The following is a 24,868-nucleotide window of genomic DNA, read 5'->3' as shown; positions in this document are numbered from 1 at the left end:
TATTTTAAGTAAAGAGTCATTAAAAACAAGTAGAAGCTTTGTTTCTATTTGTTAAATACCAAATTAATGTATACATATTTTTATTGCTTATATATGATGCTTTAGCTATAATGTGCTTATTATAAACATTATAGCATTCTGGTTTAAGTGTTTTTCAACACCGATGCTGTATGTACCTATACATATTTGTATATACGGAGTGTTGCAGAAGAATTCAAGAATTCTAGATATTTTCTAGAATAATTTTAGCTTAGAAAATTTTTTAATAATTTTAGATTTATAAAATGGAGCAACCTTTAAGTTGCAAAAAGCGAATAATATCTTCAGAAACAGCATTGTAACTCTGTTATGGATTTAGTAAATATCGATTTAATGCATTATTCCTCTGATGTTAATCGTTGATCCCGTAAAATTTTCCTCATAAACTAACAAATACATTTGATTCTTTCATATTTTCATTTGTCAATGAGCCGTAGTCATTGACAAATGAAACGTATCACATGTAGGCCTATTACTAACATTCAGCAGTATGTTTGTATTAACAATGCAGGAAAATTGCGAACAGCAAAATAACTTTGCTAATCAGACTGTGGGGAATTAGTTCAAGATCTTTAACATTTTATAGAATATTAAATAGGAACATTGTTACATAACTTCTCCACAATGAGATGGAGCAAACACTGCACATTTGCAAGTTTGTAATCGTATTGTTCATAAATCTATTTTTGTCGAAAATTTCTGAAAATTTTAGGGAGATTTTTGTATTAGGGAGATTGATGCTATTAAATTTTGGTTGTTAAAAGTCAACAGGGTGGAGAGATAAAAGGGGTCGCGTGCCATATCTGAAATAGGGTCGGACTTATTTATGATTTTTCTCGTTATTAGCATTTACAATTTTTTAATAAAACCCATCCTTACCCTCAAAATTAGGCCTTTCGCCATTTTATAATATATTAAAATTATAAAAAGTTTTAAAATAAAATATCATAACAGATGGCGCTACACGCAGTTTTAAGTAAATTTTTTTTCCGGGAAAGTTAATCAACTCATTACTGGTTTATTTTCTTTATCGAGTTTTATTATTTAAAAATATTCTATAATACAATTTTTTTACGTTTTTGTTGTTCATTTTTGTTGTTCATATTTGATACGCTAGTGACCTAGAAAAATGCAAGTGCCACTGGAATCTCTTGATGTCTGGGTCCTGATTATAGTTTTATGGAAAGGGTAACAGAGATTAGATTAAATACAGACATTAGATAAAATATATCTACAGTAGATAAAATGGATTCTCGAAATTTAACCTTTCTGTAAAGAAACACGATACGAAAATTGACAATTGGTGAAAAATCCTGTTTTTATTTATTTTATTAGTTTTATTCGCGTATTTTTATAGTTTTCGAAGAAGAATTGGATTAATTGAAGGAAACAACGCAACACTTGAGCCATTGCCAAGGAGGAGGATCGCCAGGAATGACTTTGTGGGGGAATCTGGCTCTTATTTAGACATTAGACACGTGTAGAATACGCCACGTGACTGAACGTTGGTCAGGCACGAACCTACGACCATCAAACTACCAGTGGTTTTATCCACTGGGTTACCAGAAGTACGAACTATCAGATATGTGATGTAAATTGTTCTAAGAGGCCTATACCGTTTACTACATTTAACTATAGGCTTTTTAAAAAGTTTTCATGCATTGCTAAAAAATATGCTTCATAATTATTTATAAGAATTTTGAATTACTCTCCATTAAAAAAAAACACAAATAAAATATGAAATTTTAAGCAATTTTCGTATAAAAAACCTTAATTATAAAAGTTATAAAGGTCATATTTAGATATGTTTATAACCGTTTATTATGCTGCTAAATTTAATATATTAATGCCATTTTATTTTAAAATATAGCAAATTATACGTATAAAAATTTAGGTAACGTTTGTAAATAATTTTATTTTATCGAATGGAAAAAAAACAAAGAAACACGATACAGAAAACTAATGGTTTATCAAAAATACCGTTAATTCAGTTTAACACGAAACTTATTTATTTAGAAACTATCGAAGGAAACTAAAGGCTAATTTATAAAATATTTACCGCGATGATTGGCAATTTCACGTTTCCTTAAACATTTGGTAGAAAAATTCTTAATGGTGATTTTAAATTACAATTCCATTAAGAAGAAGCCAAATAGAATTTTTATAACTATTAATGTTCTTTATTCCGAACGTATTATTGTTTCTACTTCCGTTAAGAATGTATCAAACGGATCACTTAATGATTTTCTAAGTGTTTAATGATTCTTTCCGCATTCCTATTTTATTGTTTTTTTTTTTTTTTCACACGAAACTCTGCTCTCTCCTTACCTTCTTCGTTACTAAAACTGATACTATGACCGTGTAATTTGTTATTGTAATTTTTTAAACTGATAACTTATAAATATTTTATTGTACTACAGGCTATTTGAACTAAATTTTGAAAAATTTACAATTATTCCTTAATATATTTATATATATATTACGAGGAAAAATTCCATATTACTTATTGTGATATCGTGGCAATGCCGGGCTGCAATTTTTAATCGTATTTTTAATTTAAATAAAAATTTTAAATTGGAATCACGTAATTTCCGGTCCATACCGGAAGTTCGTATGTAGTTAATCAGGGCTTCCGGCCCCTAAGATTTCTATACCTGGTCTCGATTTTCATCTACTTAAAAGAAGAGGGAATGAAGAATGGGACGAATGGGAGAGGAGAGGGATTTAAGAGAAATACAGCAGTGTAAAGAAGAGGGAATGAAGGATGGGACGAATGGGAGAGGAGATCCAGTCATCTCGAACTTTACATTTGATCATTGGGATGGTGGAGGCAATATCAGCACCCTCCAGTCGTCACCTCTCGCAGTCGTAAATGCCTAAATAAGGCCATGAACAGTAGTAGTGTATATAACATAGTTTATTAATGATTAATAAATTAAATGAATAATAACTGCATTAAATACACTAAGCAATATTTTCTAAATATTTATATGATTGTGTAATGAAAAGTTTGCAAACAATAAATTATTTTTACACAGATGGATATATTGTTACCAGAAAATTGAAATAATTCACGTAGAAAGTATATATTAGTACAGATAATTGTACTATAACAATTCGTAATAGTTTTAAAACTTTAAATAAGAAAAATAAAGCAAAATTACTCTAACCATAACCGGTTCATTTAATAGAAAAACTTGCATAAAATTATACAGAAAATGTTTTAACTAGTAATAAATTTAGTGTAATTTATTAAACCAGTTAATTAAGTGTTTAGTATGAATAATTTTATTGTAAGAAATTACTTATCATATGCTGTATCAGTTACTGAATATTTTTTTTTAAAAGAATGAAGACATTTTGGTTATAAAAAATTCATTGACACCATCATTCTGTAACTTTTATTGCTTGAAGATAAGAATTTTAACATTCGAATGAACTTTTTTTCAATTATTATTTTCTTCTTTCTTATATAAATTTCATAAATAAATTTAAAATTAATTATTTATTTAATAATATCGGATGTTAAATAATATATATTATTATGAAGAATACAGAGATAATATTATTTTTCTTTGAGATATTTGAAGAATATAAAATCATTCATCTCGAAAACTTAAGATAAACACAATATCATTCATCTATTATCCAATGTTTTAATTATTTTACACAAAGAAAAAAAAATTTAATTTAATTTAAATAATTAATAATGTAAAAAAGATATAAAATTTTATTAAATAATGAATACAATAAGATTTAAAATTTTATAAATTTAGCAACTTTATTTAATTTTATTTAACGATTGTATTACACAATAATCAGCAATTTATTTATTTTTTTTTTTTTTAAATTCGGGAAAAACTGTCCGCGTAAAACAATTAATTTAAAATATTTACTTATTTTAGATTTTAAAATACGAATTTATTGAAGTGAAACACACTTAAACAAATAAGTCTATATTAAGTTATGGATGGTACCTGTCTACGATGTTTCTAAAAACACATGGATGTTGGCACGTGAATGAAAACAACACCTACCAGTAGGGATAGGTACTAACATCCATTATAAAATATTATCACAGAAAATTTTTTTATTAGCTGCTTTTTTTTCTACAAATAGTTACTCCTAGTTACGGTGACTGACCCCGATAACATTCATCAATGCATATGTAAACGCCCAATAGTATATCGAGAGATAAAGGGACCTATCAAGGCGTGACTGTACTAGGGAACGGGGGGGGTTACTTGTTTTTAGTTTTTGGTACCCTTCCTTGCTTCGACTGGATGCCATAAAATTTTCCAACCTGTATTTAAGGATGTGAAAATCAGCTTCGGATCACAGTTCGAATAGGTTTAGAGAGAGTAACATCTCTTCAATATGAGAAAGATTTGGGTAAGTAAACAGTGTCTGGTTTCTGATCTTTTAGGGAAGTCATCGGTTTACACGTTGATTGAATTAACTGTTGTGTAAAATCAGTTCAAAATTTATTATTTAATAGTAAATTCGAGTTAATAAGTAGGCAACAATGTTCTGGTAATGTTAGTTAATTTAAATTGATTCGAGTATATCTTTTTGAATTTTTACTAAATGTTTTATTAAAATATTGTATAAATTTTTACTCATTATTATTACGATCAAATTAATAGACTTGTCTTAATGATTTTATTGGTAGTAATAGAAATGTAGACAAAGAGAAAGGTTAATTATAGGAGATTACCCTTGCGAAAACAATCCTTAAAACAGCAAAATAGATTGTTGCCCTCCTTAAAAACTTTTTTGGTCTTTTTATATTTTATTATACAGCTTCCTTGAGTCACGCAAGAGTAGTCAAAAATTTGTCTAAAAAGAATTTTGCGAAGAAACGACTCGATGATAATTGGATATAATTAACAATTGATTTTATTCATACGATTTGTTTAAAATCTTAATTTTCAGACACTTTCGGGAGTATGTCTCCTGGTTGCGGTTTGTTTGGGCTTGCCTGTTGCTGAAGAAAAGCCTGATGATGAAGCAGCTGATCTTCTTGCATCTGGGAGTGATTTGGTAGCTGCCGAATCGGGTCATCATGGACATCATGGTGGCGGAGGAGGAGGTGGTGGAGGTGGCCACTTTGATTTCCACGAAGGTCACTGGAAAAAGGGACACGATGGACACGGTGAACACGGTGGCGGCCACAAACACTTCGAAGATGATTGGGGAGAATGGCACAAACACGGTGGACACGGTCATCAGGATAAAGGTGGTCATCATCACGATAAATTTGGCAAACATCACGAAGGTCATCATCATTCCGGCCACGATCATCATGGAGGTCACGGTCACAAGGAATGGGGCGGTCACGGACATCACGGACACAAATCTGGAGACCACCATCACAAAGATCACGGCCACAAGAAGCACGGATTTAAAAATACCTACCACAAAGAAGAACATGGTGATCACAAATCTTACCACGATAACTTCCAGGATAGCGACCATCATAAGAAACATAAGGATCATCATGAATCTTATAAATATCATGGAGATAAGCACCACAAGCATCATCACGGTAAAGGCTACCATGATAAACACGAACACGGTGACCATTACCATAAGCACGGAGGTGGTGGACATCACCATCATGACGGAGGAGACTGGAAGAAGGGCGGACATCATCACAAAGAACACCACGACCATAAACACGGAGGTGGCCATCATCATCACGCCCATCACGAACATGGAGGACACGGTCACAAACACCACGGCAGTAGTGGAGGAGGTGGCGGTGGCGGCCACGGAGGATACGGCGGACATCATGGAGGTGGACATCACGGAGGATATGATGGACATCACGGAGGATACGGAGGACATGGTCATCACTAATTTATATCTGAGAACGTTTTAACAAATGGACTGGATTCGACCAAAGATTGATACGTGTTCTGTATTTATCGTTTGCCATGCTTTTCGCGCTACAAGTTTTATATGGAAAGAAAGGGATAGGAACATTATGTTTCGAGCTTTCTTAGGAGGATCTAGCAGGAGGACTCCGTCAGTTTTGTAAAATTGAAACCATTGTCTTTCATATTAACATTGGAAGATATTTATAATCTGTTTTGTTCTGTATTATATATTAATAGGTTATTGTATACAATATTATGCTTTATTGAGCTTCGCTTTCTATAAAAAATATGTAAGCAATACATACAGTTTTTTAATAAAACATATTTTAATAAATAATTTCAGTTTTGAATGATTTTATTTTATATCGAGTATTTTACGGGGATGAATATTTTTCGAACTGCATCTCAGTAATTTGTATTATGCCTTCCTAAAATGGCGAAGAGCGAAAATCAATCTTTTGAAGTACCTTAAAGAAAAACAAACAATAAACTTCATATTTATAAAATTTCGCTTTGTTTCTCGTATTTAATAAATATAGATTGTACTGAGTTACTATTTACTGACTTTCATTTATGTTAAAGGTTTAAACAAATATACTACTGTACTTAATATCCTTCTTGTGAATTTCTTTGACTTCGGATAATCCCTCAATTCCCCTTTAATAAATCATTCAGACTGTGATTGACAAAGTTACAGATCCTACTTTTAATTCGTTAAATCAGGTTTTTTTATAGTAAAGAAAAACATTTATATTCATCAGTAGTGTAACTACAATCGATATTATGAGGAATAAGAACGTGCCAATCTACATTCACCCCTGTATCACTATGGATGTAGCCATCACCACTGTAGCCCACCAGTGGCCGAGCGAATAAAACCACTGAAGTACTTGGTCGTGGGTTCGTGTCTCGCCAACAGACTTTTCACGTGGAGTTTTCGGGTTTTCTTCACATTTATAACGATAGGAGCAGGTTTCACATAAAAGTCTTTCCGGGAAACACCCCCACCCTTGGCAGTTCGCGTTGTCGCAAACAAATAAACCAAACCATTAGCGCTGTGAATAAAGTATTAAATATTGCATATAAATACGTATAAGTGAGTTTGTCACGTCAAATTTTCTTCTGTACTTATTTGATTTTCTAAAAATTTACTTACTTTCAAAGGTGAGAGAGGTCCTGATACCTGAGCCCCATGGTTATTTTACTGGTATTTATATTTTTTTAATATATCAATATTAAATTAGATAAATTTTTTCTTAGTTGCCGATAACTTGTAAACTTTAGCTGTTTCATTAAAATAAATTTTTTTTTATATTAAACTGAATTGACTAAAACATTTTAGCGACAATTAATAGAAACTTCGAATTACACTAGCGAATGTATCATAGACATCGAATAAAAATTTACTAAAGAACAATATAAATTCTTATTCTTGTGATAATTTTTAACTTATAAGTTTAATTCTAATCACTCTCTCATTTTTACATAAATAATATAAATTAAAAATATAAATGTTACTTTCTTAAATATGGATGTTTTACTTTATAACACAGAGATGTCTATGATTATCAGCGGGTTTAACGTATAAAGGTTTGTGTTTCTAAATTAAAAATATTTAAAATGATACGGTAATTTATTTGCACAATTAACGCGCTAATTATTAATTTAGAAAAATAAAAGTTCGTTCGAATTAAAATTGAAAGTGAAAGCTCAGTTGCCATAACAACGATAGATATCGTCTGCTTTGTAAATGGCAATGTGTAAAAGTTCATTTCTCTATGGCCGAATTTTCAACTTTTGAAGTCAGATTTCCATTATTACTTCTTGTAATAATTACAGAAAGGAAAATGTTAGACATGGTACGTATTTTATGTATTTTTTACCTCGATATTTACTCAAATGAATCTAAATATTAAGTCAGTGATAAGCCTAATTGTTATAGGCCTACCCATATTAATACTTAATACCGTAGAATTTTAATGCAAAATGCTACGGATTCACGCTTCTACGACTGATATAAAACATCTGGTGAACGTATAAAGTGTAATTAAGTGCTGTATGTTAGCCATTTCTCTATGGTATCATATTGAGCCTATGAAGAATAGGCTGACTCAGAATCATGAAATCGAATTACGTCACTATAAATACAGTTTGAACTATATGATACCGTAAAAAAAATGTAATTAGATCTTATATAAAAAGAAAGATGTACTATATTTTTCAGTTTCCTTGATTGTTATTATTTTGTTTCTATTCTATTTTTAAATTTGTAATGAATAAAAAATGTATTTGAACTTGAGTGGATGAATAGAAAGTATTTTATTAACGACTGAAAATTTGAACAAGATAAATACCTAAATAAATATAGGGAGAGTGTGAACTAATAGTAGGAATTTAATAGTTCACACTCTCCCTATATTTATTTAGGTATTTATCTTGTTCAAATTTTCAGTCGTTAATAAAATACTTTCTATTCATCCACTCAAGTTCAAATACATTTTTTCAAACTTGTAGTGGATGACACTTGATGTTAATATAGTTTTTTCGTCAGCAATATGCCGATTCCGACCGATAGAGGGCGCGAGGAGAAAAAAGCGAACTTGGTAATTATTCACGTAAAGGTGAAGAATGCGAGTTTAATTCTTGCGAAAATCAATAATTTTTTTTATAAATTTTTTTAATAAAAAGTAACTAAAATAAAATTTTTCTATGTTGACCTAAGTAGGAATTTACTTTAAAAAAAATTTTTTTTTTATATTACTTGTTTTACTTTTTCGGCTGTGATATGTACAGGTACATAACAAGGGGAAGTGTTTGAATCGTGTCAAATTTGACCCTCCTAGTTTTTTTCAAATCTCCATATTTTGAGACCGTCTGAATCCAAAAAAAGGTAAAAAAAAATCCGTGAATATGTACAGTATGTGTGTGTTGGTGTCTATTTCGTTTAATATCTCGGGATGAGAATTGCTAGTTGCAGTTCAAATATTTACTGTATAGAAAGCTTTTTACTTTTCTTAGTACTTGTGAAGGCGGATACATACTTAGTACTTTGATTTACTTGTTAGTAAAGGCATGTACTGTACAGTACAGTATATGGTTTACGATAAAAGTACGAAGACTAGTTAAAAAGTAATGACACTAATGCGCCCACATGTGCATCGTGAAGCCCAGAAGTAATCTTTATTTGGAAATGACGTTGTATGTTTTAATGCAAAAACTGGAGATGGCGCTACTTTTCCTTGGTTTCCTGTTTGTCGCTTAATGTTGTTAATTATAAACGTAGTCTTGTTGCACGAAGTTTACGAGAAACAGTTGTTTGAAATGGAAGCATCTTTGGAATAGCACTATACAATTAAATTTTGTGAGTGTTTAGGGAAATTGGGATCAGAAACTTGCAGCAGTTTTTCGAGATAAAATGATAGCACGGGTTTTGCTGGCAAAAAGAATTCAGCGAAGGAAAGGAAAGTGTAGAAGAATGTTCACTGAAGAGAGATCTTCGGCACCGACGACAGAAATCATACTTAATATGACTGCAGTCATTGTCAGGGAATAACATAGAAAATTCTATGTATTTCCTACAAAAAACGTAAGTAATCGTGAATACAGTTTTAGGCTTTACGTTTGTACTGTGATATTTGATGGAACTGAAAGTCAGACGTCGCGTGTACGGTAAAAACTTTTGAAAACCATTACCACAGTAGAAGTAAGCATATTATTATAATTCCATCAAGAAATAAAAAGATAGTGAACGAAAACATCTTTCTTCATCACCCCAAAGAAAGCAAAAGCGATTAAGTCGACAGGTAAGATGGCGATGATTGTTTTGTTTGAGTATGAGGGCATCGTTTATCTACATGCTACGAAACATAGTAACATCGTAAATGGCCCATATTGATTGAGAAATGTCTTAATGTCTTACGCAGTAATTTTAATTTGCATTACGACGATATTGCCCGCGAAATGCAAGACGTTCTGGACAAACGTAGCATACAGAACACTCTTCTTAACAGCTGACCAGAGTCATATGGAGTTGCTCCATATGACTCTGGTTTTTTCAAGAAATATTTATGCATCTGTCATTTCAGTAGCGCATCAAAGGTCTTAGATTATCTTTCGTAGAAGATATTTATGTAGCCTGTCTTCCACAAGTGAGTGCAACTCTGGGACAAGTGAATTGCGTGCGGAGGAAGATATTTTGAAAATCAGCGTGTAAACAATGTCGATCAAAATCATTTTGTCGTTCCTTTCTGTGTAGCGTCAATACTTTTTGATCTGTCTTCGTATAATAATAAAAATGATAGTAGGTATGTTTGAACAGTTTGTAGATAATTTGTAAAAAATCTTTGCAGCTGAAAAGTTCACTTTTTTTATTCCATTACTGAAGGCAACTTTAAATTTATATCTATTTAATAATCATCAATATATAGCCTATTATAAAAGTAAGTGTACAATGTGCGTGCCGCTAAAACTCAAAAACGAGTCCCGGTACGATCAAGGGAGTTATATGGTGTGGTAGCCCTCTATCTCCCATCCATGAAGAAGGTTCCCGTTTTTACCTGAAGGGCGTGCTGTTGAAGATATAAGGGACTGGAAGTTTCGCCCTCTAGAAATTTCTAGAACAGTCCAGAACATTCGAGAGTATTCGAGAGCATTCCACAACATTCTAGAATGTTCCGGGATGATCTGGAACGTTCGGGAACATCCCGGAACATGTATTCCTTAACAATATCTGAACAGAAAGTGGACGTGGGGATGAAATAACAATGTATTCCTTAACAATGGGAGTGTTAAGAAAAAGCGACGTGCAAGATTTACAGGCACAGATGCGGTTTTTGCGGGAAATCGAACATCTTTTTAGATCCATCTAAAAATTCTCTAATTAGTCTGGAAACAGGTGGAACCTAATTCTTGCATTCTGTAAAAACGGGTAAGATTGGCTATAATGTAATAATAATCACTATCGTTACTTTTTGCCCGAGCAGCGCCGGGCTTATCTGCTAGTGAACTATATAAAAAATTAAACGCTTATAATTCATCACTCTTGCGAATGTAGCGCGTATTACGTCGTTTAAATTAAAATACAGATTTCTGATTTAAATTTGCTGACATCCGATTTAATATATCTAAAGTATATAAAAAACATTTTATTATTATGCATTAATACCAAAACTTTGTTTACAAGATAGATTTCTGTCTTACTGTATATTATACGATTGGGGGTCCAATATCAGAATGGGAAATTGTTAATAGGTTTTTTTTTACTTTCCCGGCTGCTATATGTAAAACAGAGGAAAAACATGCCGATCGGTTAAAAAATGACCCCCGAAGATTTTTACATTTTTTGACTAGGGATCCTGAAACGTCGAGAAATGCAAAAAAACCATCTGATTTTTTTCCTGTTTTTCTTTGTGGGGGCACGATTTTGTTCACCCACTTTAAAACCTAATAACTCCTGTGCCTCGTCAAAAATTTCTGAAATTTTGCAGAGAGATTTGTGTGTTAGGGCGATTGATGCCATTAAATTTTGGTGGTTAAAGGTGAGGCGGCTGGGAGGGTGACTAGTGAGTAGGGTCGCAATTAAAGAAAAATTCACTAGTTATTACAATGTTTTTAACATATAAAACGCATCTCTACTCTAAAAATTAATAATATATTTTATAATACTGTATATTATTGTATATAATAAAATGTATTATACTAATATATAATAATTAATAATGTAAAAAGTTTCTTTTAATAAAATATTGTAACAGATGGCGCCACTACAATTTAATTTTTTTTTTGCCGGGAAAGTTACGCCATTCGTTGCTGGATTTTTATACGCATGGAATCACATTTCTTTGCATTCACATTTGCAAATTTATCATTTAGTTTATATAATATATAAGTGCGATTGTCATTTGTTTCGATTACATTCTTAAAATGTAATTACTTTTGTTTTTTAATCTTCAACCTTTTTAAATTCTGAGAATATAATGTATTATTTCAATTTTTACTCTTGTAATGCAAATAATAATACTTAAAAATTTTTTGATTTTTAAATAAGACTGTAATTCTGTAACAATTATATTATACGAGGTTCAATAATTAGATTATAACATTTTTAAATATTTAAAATCATGGGTTTATTTATTTGCGTAAAACTTTGCGTAGTTCGTGTACAAATATAAGGAAGGTTAATTAGATTTTAACTACAATATTGTATCAATAGTTTGATTATGTTCGTCTTGATAGCTTTGATGATTTTATGAAATAATAATGAGGTAAATTTAGTGAAGTTTAATTGAATGATGTTAATTATAATAATGGTAATTAATTATTATCAAGATTTGTTTAAAAACAAATTATTCTGCTGAATTTTAAAAATTATTTATTACAGTATGTTTGTTTATAAATTCAAGTTTTAATTACGTTTAATGTGTACCGTGCAAACGTACAGTATGCATTAAATTAAATGTAAAATTTTCGCTTGTAATAATTATAAATATTAAAATATGTAAGAAATATAAACATTTATCAAATTACATTTATTGGAAAGCATTTTAATATTTCGTTATTAGGAAAATATTAATTTTTGTTTGGTGATCTGACTTATTAATGTTTGGTATTTCATGATTAAGAGTTATAATGGTTAAGAAAAATTCATAAAACTAAAGTTTCAGATATGTCTGATATACAGGGATGATTAAGTTTACGAGTTATATGTTAAGATGAAACCAAGATTATGACGGGCAAGCATGATTAATGGAGAAAGCCAACGAAAACAACTTTTTTTTTCCCCTTTATATTTCTTTGACGAATGTTAGTTGTCTCGTTACAACGTGTTTTTTGATTTTGTATTTTTCTTTTCGAATTTTTATTGATTTAAATAATTATTATTTTTAATTATACATAAACATATTTAATAATGTAATAATAATTCTCGAAAATAGTAACATATTTTTACATAGTTTTAAAGTCTCATGTTTAATTTTGGTAGATTTGTATTTTCATTTATGTTAAAAATATTTTACAATGTGAGAATTAGTCAACAGCGTAAATTATTGCATCGTTAATAAAAATAAGGTTTTCAGAAAAATTTCATCAAGAAAAATATCTCTATAAAAATATTTATTTAACCGAATAGATATACAATTGGAAGATGTTTCAAGCGATAATTAAGCAGTTTTTATGATGAAATGAATATTAAGTGACTAGTAAACATAAAGCTTTTTAAAATAATAAGTAAAATTTTTTAAAATATTAAATTTTATCAAATGATTCTTGACTTGCTTTTCCTGCCCTTTTATAAATTAAAAAAAGATTATCTGGAATCAATTTTAAGTCCCTAACCTTTGTTTTGAAATAAATTTTAATGATGATGATGATGTTTATCCTTGTGACCATGTTTTTCATAATGTTTTTCGCCATGTCCACCATGTTCGTGTTCTTCGTGGTCGTTATGATGTCCCTTATGACCATGATCATGGCTTTCATGATGATGGTGACCTCCTTTCTTGTGTTTGTGTCCATGATCATGATGATGGTGTCCTTTAACATGATCGTGATGATGATGGCCGTGTTCTTTATCGTGGTGATGTTCTTCTCCGTGATGATGATCGTGATGCTTAGCTCCGTGATGTTTATGGTGGTGGTGATCTTCATGATGATTATCATGATGGTCGCCTTCATGATGATGGTCATGGTAGGAGTCGTGATCTCCTTGCTCTTCTTTGTGATACACTTTATGAAATCCGTGATTTTTGTGTCCACGGTCGTGATGATGATGCTTTCCGTGTTTATGATGATGATGGCCATGTCCGTGGTGTTCTTCATGGTGATCCTCACCTTCATGATCGTGATCATGATGATGATGACCTTTATGATGTTTACCATGTTCATCATCGTGATGATGGCCTTCGTCGTGCTCGTGGTGATCGTGATGTTTTCCCCAATCACCATGCTCACCTTTATGATGCTTATGTCCTTCATCGTGTTTATCGTGATCACTGTGATGTTTTTTCCAACTATGATCCTCATGCTCATATTTTTCACCGTGAGAATCATGGTGATCGTGATCGTGATGCGAAGCTGCCGCTACTAAATCATTAGCTGCCTTTTCTTTTCCTACAACCTCGACGTTAACAATTTCTTCATCATCTTTAAGTAATGGCTGACTATTACATAAAGCAGCCGCAACTAAAACTAATCCAATTCGACTCTAAAAAATAAAATAACCAATTTAATAATGATGTAAAGTATTGTAAATCAGAATAGAATTAAACTTACCCAGATTTTAGTAGGCAAAAGCATCATGCTATACAGATGCCCTGACCACTCAATAGATAAATCCTATTTTTTACAATTTACTAATCCGTCGATATTTTATTATAACTGCTAAGTGTAAGAGGAAAGAGTCACTTTAAATACTCGACATCATCTAAACGGTTCGCCAAATGTGTCATCCTGTCATAGGCTCGGACATGCCCCAATATCCAGGACAGAAGCAGATTCGTGAAGTAAAACAAATCATAATACACGTTTTTTTACATTGTTGATAAGTTCAAAGTGTGAGAAATTGTACATTGAATAGTTCTATTTTCAATGGAAAGTGAAAGGGAATTTAATTTACTCACGCTGTTTTAGTAAGTTTTGGAGATGTGTGTAGTCATTATACGTTCAAAAACGAGCAAATTTGCCAGAATATCATAAAATGATAACATAATATTTAAAATTTGAAAATAAGCGTATTGATTATACACACCTAAAAAAGTATATTCTTTTGTACAGAAAAGATAGATTTTAAAACTAAGTAAACAAATAAATACGAAATAAAAGTGCTAAAAATTGTAATAAAATATTATTCGAAATAAATGTAAATAATACAGAAAAAAAAAAACGGTGTGTAAGAAGGCAGAACAAGCAAGCTTATTATTTTTCATGTAATGATGCATATCTTTATGGATAGGGAAATTTTATTAGTTATTAATAACAGTTAAAACTTTTTTTTTCGAAAGATAAGTACTTAATGCTCGTTGATTTCATTTAAGTAATGCAGTATGCAGTTAATTTATATATATATATACACTATAACACTTAACGGACTTTTTAATATTTATATCATAACTGGAGTTTAATTTTAATTTTACTTCTTAAAATAGATGTGCTAATACTTCATTGAATAATAGCATTAAAATTTATTTAGAAATAAATATAATTCTGTCAGTTATAATTTCATACTTTTAATTTATTGTAGTACGATTTTTCATAATTAATTTAGCTAAATCTTTCGAAAATTGCCGTTAAAAGTTTAATATGAAGTTTTAAAATATCAGGATTCGAAATGATAAAGAAATTTTACATTAGTGTATCTATACTAAATACTTTATACTAATAATCTAGGTTCATAAAGTTTAAGATTTATATTTTTTACTTAAATAAAAATATAAATCCTAGTATAGTGTGTTTATATTTAAGTATTATCATGTTTTTTTCTATTGTTTTTCTGTATTTGTATCTTGTGTTTATAAATGTAGAATATCGAACGAATACATTGTACCAGAATGTAGTTCAAAATTACTCATGCAAATATGCGAGGAAGTGTTGATAAAATCAAGTTGAAAAAAGTCATTTGATGATATATTCTATAATTTTTTATGAGTATAGAATTGTATCATCAGAAAGTTATTAGGTTACTTATCATTAGATACAATAATTATGAAGAAAATAAATATAGAATTTTCCTTGTTTTCTTACGACACAATGAAGTGTCTTTTACACACGATTTCATTAAATTTCTTCTTGTGAATTAGTAAGTACAAGTGGAATGTATTTCTTTCCATTTCTTGATTATGAAAATATGTAAATAATTTCAAAAAATTAGATAACTTTTCTTATTTAAGTAAAATTGTACAACATAAAACGCTTTTTGAATTTTTCCGAAAATGTGAATGATTACAGTTATGAAAGGACTCAAAAATTATAATTTAAAATGAGATTTTATTAACAAGCAGCTAGATTAATAACCAACAATAATATAATATAAAACAATTATAAAAGAGTATAAGATATCCTTCGATGTGTAGATGGTTATTATGTTATAAATTAGCTCAATGACATTTTAATGCTAATTTAAAACGCGTTATCCATCACCCCATAAAGCTCATTTAATTATATATAAAATAAAGTCCTTACTAACTTTACCTTATGTACAGTTATTCTCTTCGTAACACTTCTTAGGTAGTGATTTAAATGTCCATATAAGAAATTCGTATAAAACATTTGAATAAGTATTTGTGTGTTAATGATGGTGATGATGATGATGGCCACCGCCGCCGCCTCCGCCGCCTCCACCATGATGATGATGATGGTGTCCGTGTCCACCGCCGCCGCCACCACCGCCTCCGTGATGTCCGTGATGATGTTCGTGGTGCTTGTGTCCGTGACCACCATGTTCGTGATGATCATGGTGATGATGTCCTCCATGATGTTTATGATCGTGATGTTCCTTATGGTGTTTTCCTCCCTTCTTCCAGTCATCTCCGTGATGATGGTGATGTCCTCCATGACCATGCTTGTGATATTTGTGGCCATGTTCGTGATCAGAATGATGCTTTTTACCATGGTGATGTTTGTGATATTTATCACCGTGATGTTTATGATGGTGGTGATCTTCTTTATGATTTTTATGGAAATGTCCACCATGCTCATGGTCGTGATAAGATTTATGATCACCATGTTCCTCTTTATGATAAACATTTTTAAAGCCATGTTTCTTGTGGCCTCGATCCTTGTGACTATGCCCACCATGTTTGTGCCCGTGCGAACCGTGTCCGTGCCAATGTTTATGATCGTGTCCTCCATGATGATCGTGTCCATGATGATCATGGCCACTATGATGCATTCCATGCTTATCAAATCCATGGTGGCCTTTATCATGATGGCCGTGTCCTCCATGCTTATGCCAGTGGCCATGTTCGTCGTGGTGATGCTTATGGCCATGTCCATGGTCTCCATGGTCATCATGCCCTTTCTTCCAGTGTGAATCGTGATGACCCCATTCTTCGTGACCACCGTCATGATGGCCATGATGGTGATGATGAGATGCTGCAAATATAAGATCGCTGCCTACTGCAACTAAATCTTTATCATTTTCCTTCTCACCACTTACATAAAGTAAGAGACACACCACACCAAAAGTGTAGAGTTGACCCTATAAAAATATAAGTTTCAGTTTAGAATAATGTAATCATTAATATATTATATCTAGTAAGACTTACCCGGAGATACCAGGGGAAGAACATGTTCGAAAGTAAATTACTTCTGTTGTTTATCCCCAATTGACTAGTGCTAAGTCTGATGTGGTGTTAGCTGTTATATACCTATCGAGGGGTTCCGGGAGGTAACTGTTGTCGTGTTGGTGTCTGACGGGGGCAAACACCGAAATTTTTATTTCCGGAAAAAAGAATTTTACAGAACGAAACTGTAGGAAATTTGAAACGGGTGATATCGTTTTTTATGAGGCGTTGGTGTGTCGTAAATGGAGTCAGTGATGCATCAAGTCAGTCGCTGTCCTTCTATTAAATCATTGTTGGGGACAAGATACAACTGGTTGCATTCATCGCGCTATTGTACAAAAATAAAACAACATTAACTTTATTGACAATAAATTATGTCATCCTGATAGTAATGTTTTGGATAATGTAGGTATTGGAATTTTATCGAATACATCATCATGCTTAATAAACCTAAACTAGAATCGTTATGAACAAAAATTATTATTACAAATTCCAAAAATATAAGCGCTAAAATATGTTTACTTTTAAATTTTGATTTTTTTCAACTTGATAAAAATTAATGTGTCATATATATTCTTAATAGAAAATTTTAAATAAACTATTTGATAGAATTTGATCCATTTTAATATTAGTTTTGATCTTAATAGTTTATTTCTGCTAACTATTGGTAATTTACTTTCTTAGGCTAACAATAACGAAAATTTTCCGCACCATTCAATGATAGTTTTCTGTATATTTTACTACCAATATAAAATTTATTGTTTTTTCGTTTAAAAAGTTTTCTGCATTTGTAGAAAATAAAGCAATTACAAACATTATATGTAGCAATAAAATTGTTTAAAGCATATAATAAATACTACGAAAGTTCTCAATTAGCGAAAATTAAAATGACTGAAAGAAGGTGAATGACTCATTAGCATCGTTTTACTAAATATTACAGCTCCTTGATGTAATTTTGATTTAAATTAATATTATATGTATAAATACGCATCAACTAAATGGAAAAAAAAGTGTACTTAATATCATGATTAAACATCCTTCACAAGCTTTAATTCTTTGATGAAATTATAATAGGCTATTGGGTTTAATTCTATTTAAATTATTTTTATAATTTTAACTGGTATGTTTAATTTAGAATAAAAGCTATTTGAGATTATAATAAAAGTATAATTTAATTATTATTTTCAAAGTGAAGTTGAATAAACTTTACAAAATTTTATTGATTTTTTTTCTTTTCACTTCTTCAATTTAGAAGGTGAACAGACAGTAAATTGTTTCATATATATTTATATTTATATTGTTTTTATATATCAATTATTTTCAAAATCAAATCAAATGTTTAAAAAAAAAAATAAAATTCAATGAACTATCACTTACAAAAATTTTATTTTTTTCCTGTTTTAAATTATAATAAATAGTTTTTCCTTGATAAATTTAATCAAATGAAGACAGGTAAATCTTGAATTGAATTTATTTTTAGCTTTCAAATATGAAATTTAAAAAAAACCACCAAAAATTTTTGAAAGGCATTAGAAAATTTTTAAATTTAGTTTTTAGATAGCAAAATATCGTCGAAGACATTCATTTAAAGTTGCTCGAATTTACTGTCACAGATGTTAGTGACAGCAATTTGTACACTCGCTAAGTAGGTCAATAGTGACAAGACTGGAGTGTACTACAAGTTTTAATAGATACATTTGGCATTATTTTTTAAAATCGGATTTCCGACTTCTTTAGTTTTATAAATCATTTTGTTTTATTGCACATCAAGTAAAACAATATGTAATATTTAACACTTAATTGTTTCGTTTTACAAACTAATTAAGGTATTCTGTACTTTGATGAAATTGGAAAATACTTTGTCATACACATTTCGCAAGTATATTGTCATGAAATTATATATAAAAAATATATGATAAATAATAATAATTATACTGTATAGGTGTGATTATTTTTGTGATGTTATAATTATATAGGATATATAATACAGCTTATTAAATTTTTAACAGAAATACTATTAAATATAAATTATTTTTAGATTTAGCTTGTTGCTGTAATGTTATGTAGTTTCGCATACATAATAATAATAAACTTATTATTAATACTACTACTAAAAGTTTATTATTATTATTATTATTATTATAAATTAATAACTAAATAATCAATATTTCATTTGAATACTGTTTCCAAATTATTTATTTTATAAACTTATTATTGTGTTTATAAAAATATTGTTTATAATACTTAAAACTTAAGTATAACAATACTTATATTTATTTTATGTTAATATACATAAATATCCTATTAACTAGAACGATTTTAAATAAAATATTGTTATAGCTAAATAAGATCTTTTATAAATAATAATAAAAATTTTCCCAATGTTTTATTTAAATAAATAAATGCATATTATATAATTGTCAAAACATTTTACATATTGGTTAATAGAAATATTTTCGAAGATACTTAAGCAAATTTGATATTTAGCTAAATTTACCTAATAAATAATTTTTATTATTCGAATTAAGTTTTTTCTTTTTCATTTCTGCTCCAATTGTAAATGCATCACTTAATGATTTGTGCAATTTGATGTTCATAAAGCGAACAACTTTCGCCATTTAATTATGGGATGCACAAATTTTAACGATTTATAATTAAAGTCGAATTTGATATTATGTTAAATGAATAAGGAAATCACATCTTAAACGATTTTCTACTTAATTATTATAATTCGAAAAAAAAGTGTTACTTGTTGAAAACGAACAAATATTTTGTATTACGTCACAGAAACGTTTATAATAAAATTTATTAAATATAAAATTATACGTAAGTATATTTTTATTAAATTTTTGTTGTGTTTAGATATGGTTTTGATGTATACAATTAAAAGAAAATTAATTTTTCTTTGTTATATTTAAATTTTAAATCACAGATGCATTTATCCGTTTGTGAAAATAAGTTTTTGCTTGAAAGATTAAATCATCCATATCTCCGAGTTTTTTCCCTCTTTACTAATTTTTTCTCGGTTCATTGAGAGGAAGAAATTAAAAATTCTAATTTTATAATGCATTAAAAATATGAAAATGTATTAAGTAAAACTTTAGGAACCTTAGAAATTATTATATCTTTTTAGATCTAAGCTGATGAAATATATTTTCAAATTGTTAAATATTATCATTTTGATTAAAATTAATTTAAAATGGACTGAGAAGGATAAAAATGTAATTTTTATTTTTTATTTTTTTATTTTTACAATTTTTCTTTATAAATAATAATTATTGTTTCGTCAATTTATTATTCATCATTATTATTTATTTGTTATTACGTTAAATATATGTAGAATCCAAGCATTTAAAATCATATTTAATAACACTGTACGCTATAAATTTTTAACGAATGAGTGATAGAAGCATTGAAAATATGACACAGATAAAATTTGATAACTAATGCTACCAGCATTCAAATCGAAAAAATCAGTAGAGTTGAAATATTTTGATTTTATCCATTTTTTTTTATTTTTTAATCTTTCTACGTCCATAGATATTTACATGTACTGTTTAGACACACATTATGCATACATTACATCATGTATCTATAGATAAGAAAATATGAGTTACATAAAATATAAATTAAAATACAATATTTATGTATGTGAATATATGTATATATTTATTTATTTATAATTTGTGGAAAATAGAATCATAAGTCATAATAAAATCATTCGAAAGGCAATATTATTTGACAAAGTTTGTCCAATATTTAGCTAGGAATTTATTGGTTGTTTTATTCATGCGATTCAAAGTTGAAGTATAACTTGTAAATACACTGTTTATCTTTGTTCGAAAGGCATCAAGTAAGTTAATTGCACTTTGGTTGTTAATATATGTTTGATATATTGCTAGCAGTCAAGTTAAAAATGATTTCTACACTATTTATTATTTGCTTATGTATAACATTATGTAAACATATAACACGTCGTAAGTTTTTAATTAAAAAATTTCTCAGTTCAGTTCATTGCAAATTAAGTAATTTGAATCTGTGCATTGTCACTATAATTGAATAATTTATTAATGAAACTATTTGAATTTGTCCATGAGCAAAAATAAAACACATATCAGCCATTATTCAACCATTTAAAAAAAATACTGTACTAAAATTTTTGTATTTTACTATATTTCTATAGCGATATACAAATATTATTATTTGTATTTCACTATAAAAGTAATAAAAGTATAGTAAAAATAATATATATATATATATATATATTATATATATATATATATTAATATATATATATATATTATATATATATATATATATATATATATATATATATATATTAATATATATATATTACTATATATATATATATATATATATATAGTAATAGTATGTAAATATGTATAGCCTATTTTATCATTTAAAATAAAACAGTGAGCATTAATTCACTTAATGTTAATATTTGGTATTATTAACATTAACTAATTGATTTGTTGTGAGATTCATTTACTGAATACTACGAATATATCATTAACAAATGAAAAATTAATCGTCATAGTAAATACAATTAGCATTTTTTATGATACGAAGTATTCACTGCCAAGCACTGAATTGTTAAGGTATTCTTACTTAGTTTTTGCCCAAATTTCAAACTAATAGAGGAAATTCAATGGAAATTTGCTTGTTTCCGAAAATATAGTAGGAAAATTGTTAGGCTACTTGAAAAAATATTTCTATTAATCAACACCGGGAAGAAAAATGGTGATGAAAGTACGTTATTTTAAAATTAGCAAGTAGAAATATTGATTGATAGTAATATTAAGCTTTAAAGATAGAATATATAAAAAATTGAGAAATAGTGTTATGTATTAAAAGTCTTAGTCTTTATGAACATATCTCACTAATTAGACCTGGACCAATATCTGGATAGTAGAAACACATAAACCTCAGTAGATTGGCAGACATATAGCATTATATTGGCGTGAGAATAGGATTGTGCATAGTAATTTTTAAGGTAGATATAACAAAAACATAATTATGGATCCCAATAAACTTAGTGTTTTGGATATACAGAACGCCCCCTAGCGGAAGTTTCTGAACTAATTATTATTTTGTTTTTGCAAGATCTTTTTCCGCATACTTTACATAGCCAGTATACAAATTTTGACATCAATCCGCTTATTGGTTACAGTGACAGTGTGTTCCGAATAGCGAAACTTTAATTATGGCTACCCTGCATATTGTTATCTGACCTTCCTTGAATACACTTCTGGTTCGTCATATTTTTGAATCATTCGAATATTTGGCAAATTGACAATATCAGTTTATCAACCGTTGATTACAATGGAGATTGGAGTAAATATACGGAATTTATAATGTCTTATTGTCTGGTTAATTGTTCTTTCCTTCTTTTTGAGTACTTCCGGTCAAAAAGAATGTCCATGGAACTGGGTTGATTGCAGGAATGGCGAGTGTATTTCGTATATATACGTATGCAATAGGAAGAATGATTGCGGAATTAACAAATATTGGAGAAGAATGTGGGAAGAAAGCTATCATCAAAACTTGTCTTAATGACAAATTTCACTGTAAGGATAAAAGCTGCTGTTTTCTTCTCAAATGGTGGTGTGTGTTGGAAACGAGTATCATGAAGATGGCTCCGATTAAAGGAATTGCGGTGGTGGTGGTAGCAATACCAGTTGCGACGGTTTTCTATGCAAGTCCAAGGAATGCATATTTGGCAAATTGTTTCGGATTATCTTTATTGTTTATCCAAATAATTTTTATGCATGCTTATTGATTTCTTTTATTATTATTGGTTTTTTGGGGACTGACTCATTTGTGTTTCGGGATTTTCCCTGTCTATTGTAAAAATAATAAATACATTTTGCTCATTTTAATAAAATTGTAGAAAATTGTAGAAAATTATACAAAGTTTTTGTTTTCTTAAAAGTAACACTTTTCAAGTCACGTTTCCACTTAGGAAAATGTACTATGGAAAAGAAAAACGGCCCAAAAAAAACAGTTTAACAATGTTTAACTTTTCCTATACGAAATTCAGAAACGGCATTTTTTTTAAACCAATAACAAATGACTTCGTTCACCGAGACATGAATTGTGGGAAGTAATGATCTTATCCAAAACTATTTTTCGTAATTTGACTTTTTTTGTACTTCAGAAATAATGCACAAAACGAAAGGAATTGTACGTTATATTTTAAATAAGCAGCGAATACTTTCTTGTCAGCTACGTTACCGTCATCATGAAATGGCATATTTATTTTCATGTCATTTCACTGGCACCAATAATAGAACATTATTCGAATTTGTGTTTGCCAAAAATTGGACATACATTTTCGAAAAACGGAATCGACACGTAAACAGAATTTTTTTGTATATATTTTCTGTTACTGTTTTCCGTCGCAATTTTCCGTAAGTTTACTGATATTTTAAATTTCCGATCTAGAAGTGGAAGTCATTTAGTATAATAAATCATCATACGGATGATGATAAAAATCAGAAAAGCAACATTATTAAAGGTACTGGTGCCTTTAGTAATGCCTTCTAATGTCTGCAATGCTTGTCACCTTGACTTATTTGATTAAATTAGACCTTTTGACATGAAACGTTAAATTAATAATACTGAAAATATACCCATTATTCTCTAGTATAGCGAAAATCATCCGTTTTCATTTAATTTCTATAAATTCCAATATCTTATTACAATTAATAGTAATGTTTTTAGAGAACAATTTAACATTCATTAGGTTAAATACAGTACGTACAGTACCTTAATGAATGTTAACTGAAAACATTACTTTTTAAAAATAATTTTACTTAGTTTTACACTAAATTTTAATAAATGTTGAAATTCAAAAAAGTTAAATGAAACTGATGATTTTTGCAGTATTAAATAAAAATACACCTAATATTAATTTTAAGTTTCAATAATTATTTGATTATCGATATACAGTTTTGGATCGATTACAAACTGATCGAAACCAACTACTGACTTCTATAATCAAATTACTAAGTTATTTTCTTTAAAGTTTTTTTTTTATGTTATTATCTATGATAGATACTTATGTAACATTTCCTAATAAACCAATATATATATATACAGGGTGTCCCAAAAGACTCCATACAGTGACACAAAATTAAGCCCACCAGTGGCCGAATAAATAAAACCATTAAACACTGGTAGTTGGTCATTGGTTCGTGCTTGACAAATGGTCACCAAGCAGTGTTCTGGGTTTTCTTCATGACGTTCATATGTCTAACACCTAAACAGAATCCAGTTTCCACATAGGAAGTCCTGCTAGAAGTTACCCCATTGGCAGACCACCCATGTGTTTTGTTGCCTTACTCCGTCAATCCAAATCTGACACAAATCTTAATACTAACACTTTAATGTTTTGTGAATAAAGTTACATTTCACCTTTGTATGGAAACTTTTGGGACACCCTGTATATAGAGAATCCTTGATGTAATTATTTAAATTAAATTGCATGTAATTTTTATTAAGTACATATACACTATACGTATTTTTATATATTCAATAAATAAATTAAAATATTATGAACTGTACATTAATTAATTAATTTTAAATATTTATAAATAATGCACAGTACGAGTATATAAAATGTTTATGTTAAATATCTTTCAAATTCAG

The 24,868-nt window shown here is 29.3% G+C and overlaps 3 protein-coding genes across 3 annotated transcripts in view; 2 read left to right on the top strand and 1 right to left on the bottom strand.

The window, feature by feature from the left end:
• The first annotated feature begins 2,736 nt into the window (after positions 1–2,736).
• On the top strand, positions 2,737–6,058 carry LOC136987864 (sarcoplasmic reticulum histidine-rich calcium-binding protein-like). The gene is made up of 2 exons (XM_067285613.1): positions 2,737–2,907; positions 4,975–6,058. The coding sequence occupies exons 1-2, from the start codon at positions 2,737–2,739 to the stop codon at positions 5,899–5,901; spliced, it is 1,098 nt and encodes a 365-aa protein (XP_067141714.1). The 3' UTR covers positions 5,902–6,058.
• A 1,584-nt stretch (positions 6,059–7,642) lies between these two features.
• The window catches only part of Papss (PAPS synthetase), a 78,228-nt gene continuing 61,002 nt past the window's right edge, over positions 7,643–24,868 (top strand). Inside the window, exon 1 of the mRNA XM_067285648.1 lies at positions 7,643–7,780. Coding sequence (XP_067141749.1) covers positions 7,700–7,780 — 81 coding nt within the window. The 5' untranslated portion in view covers positions 7,643–7,699. The remainder of the gene's footprint in view (positions 7,781–24,868) is intronic.
• On the bottom strand, positions 13,273–14,310 carry LOC136987849 (histidine-rich protein PFHRP-III-like). The gene is made up of 2 exons (XM_067285601.1): positions 14,190–14,310; positions 13,273–14,121 (listed from the first exon to the last, which is right to left on the bottom strand). The coding sequence occupies exons 1-2, from the start codon at positions 14,214–14,216 to the stop codon at positions 13,273–13,275; spliced, it is 876 nt and encodes a 291-aa protein (XP_067141702.1). The 5' UTR covers positions 14,217–14,310.

The sequence above is a fragment of the Centruroides vittatus genome, unplaced genomic scaffold, assembly GCF_030686945.1.
Source record: "Centruroides vittatus isolate TY-2023 unplaced genomic scaffold, ASM3068694v2 scaffold_2802, whole genome shotgun sequence".
Taxonomy (NCBI): domain Eukaryota; kingdom Metazoa; phylum Arthropoda; class Arachnida; order Scorpiones; family Buthidae; genus Centruroides; species Centruroides vittatus.
This window is presented reverse-complemented; position numbering and strand designations above follow the sequence as displayed.

What these genes read in the sequence shown, in the direction of transcription:
- LOC136987864 (XM_067285613.1), top strand. Translation starts at nt 2,737, where the DNA reads ATGGGACGAATGGGAGAGGAGAGGGATTTAAGAGAAATACAGCAGTGT. An exon ending in AGTCGTCACCTCTCGCAGTC is followed by an intron (nt 2,908 to 4,974) that starts GTAAATGCCTAA and finishes CTTAATTTTCAG; the next exon opens with ACACTTTCGGGAGTATGTCT.
- LOC136987849 (XM_067285601.1), bottom strand. Translation starts at nt 14,216, where the DNA reads ATGATGCTTTTGCCTACTAAAATCTGG. An exon ending in TTTTGCCTACTAAAATCTGG is followed by an intron (nt 14,122 to 14,189) that starts GTAAGTTTAATT and finishes TTTATTTTTTAG; the next exon opens with AGTCGAATTGGATTAGTTTT.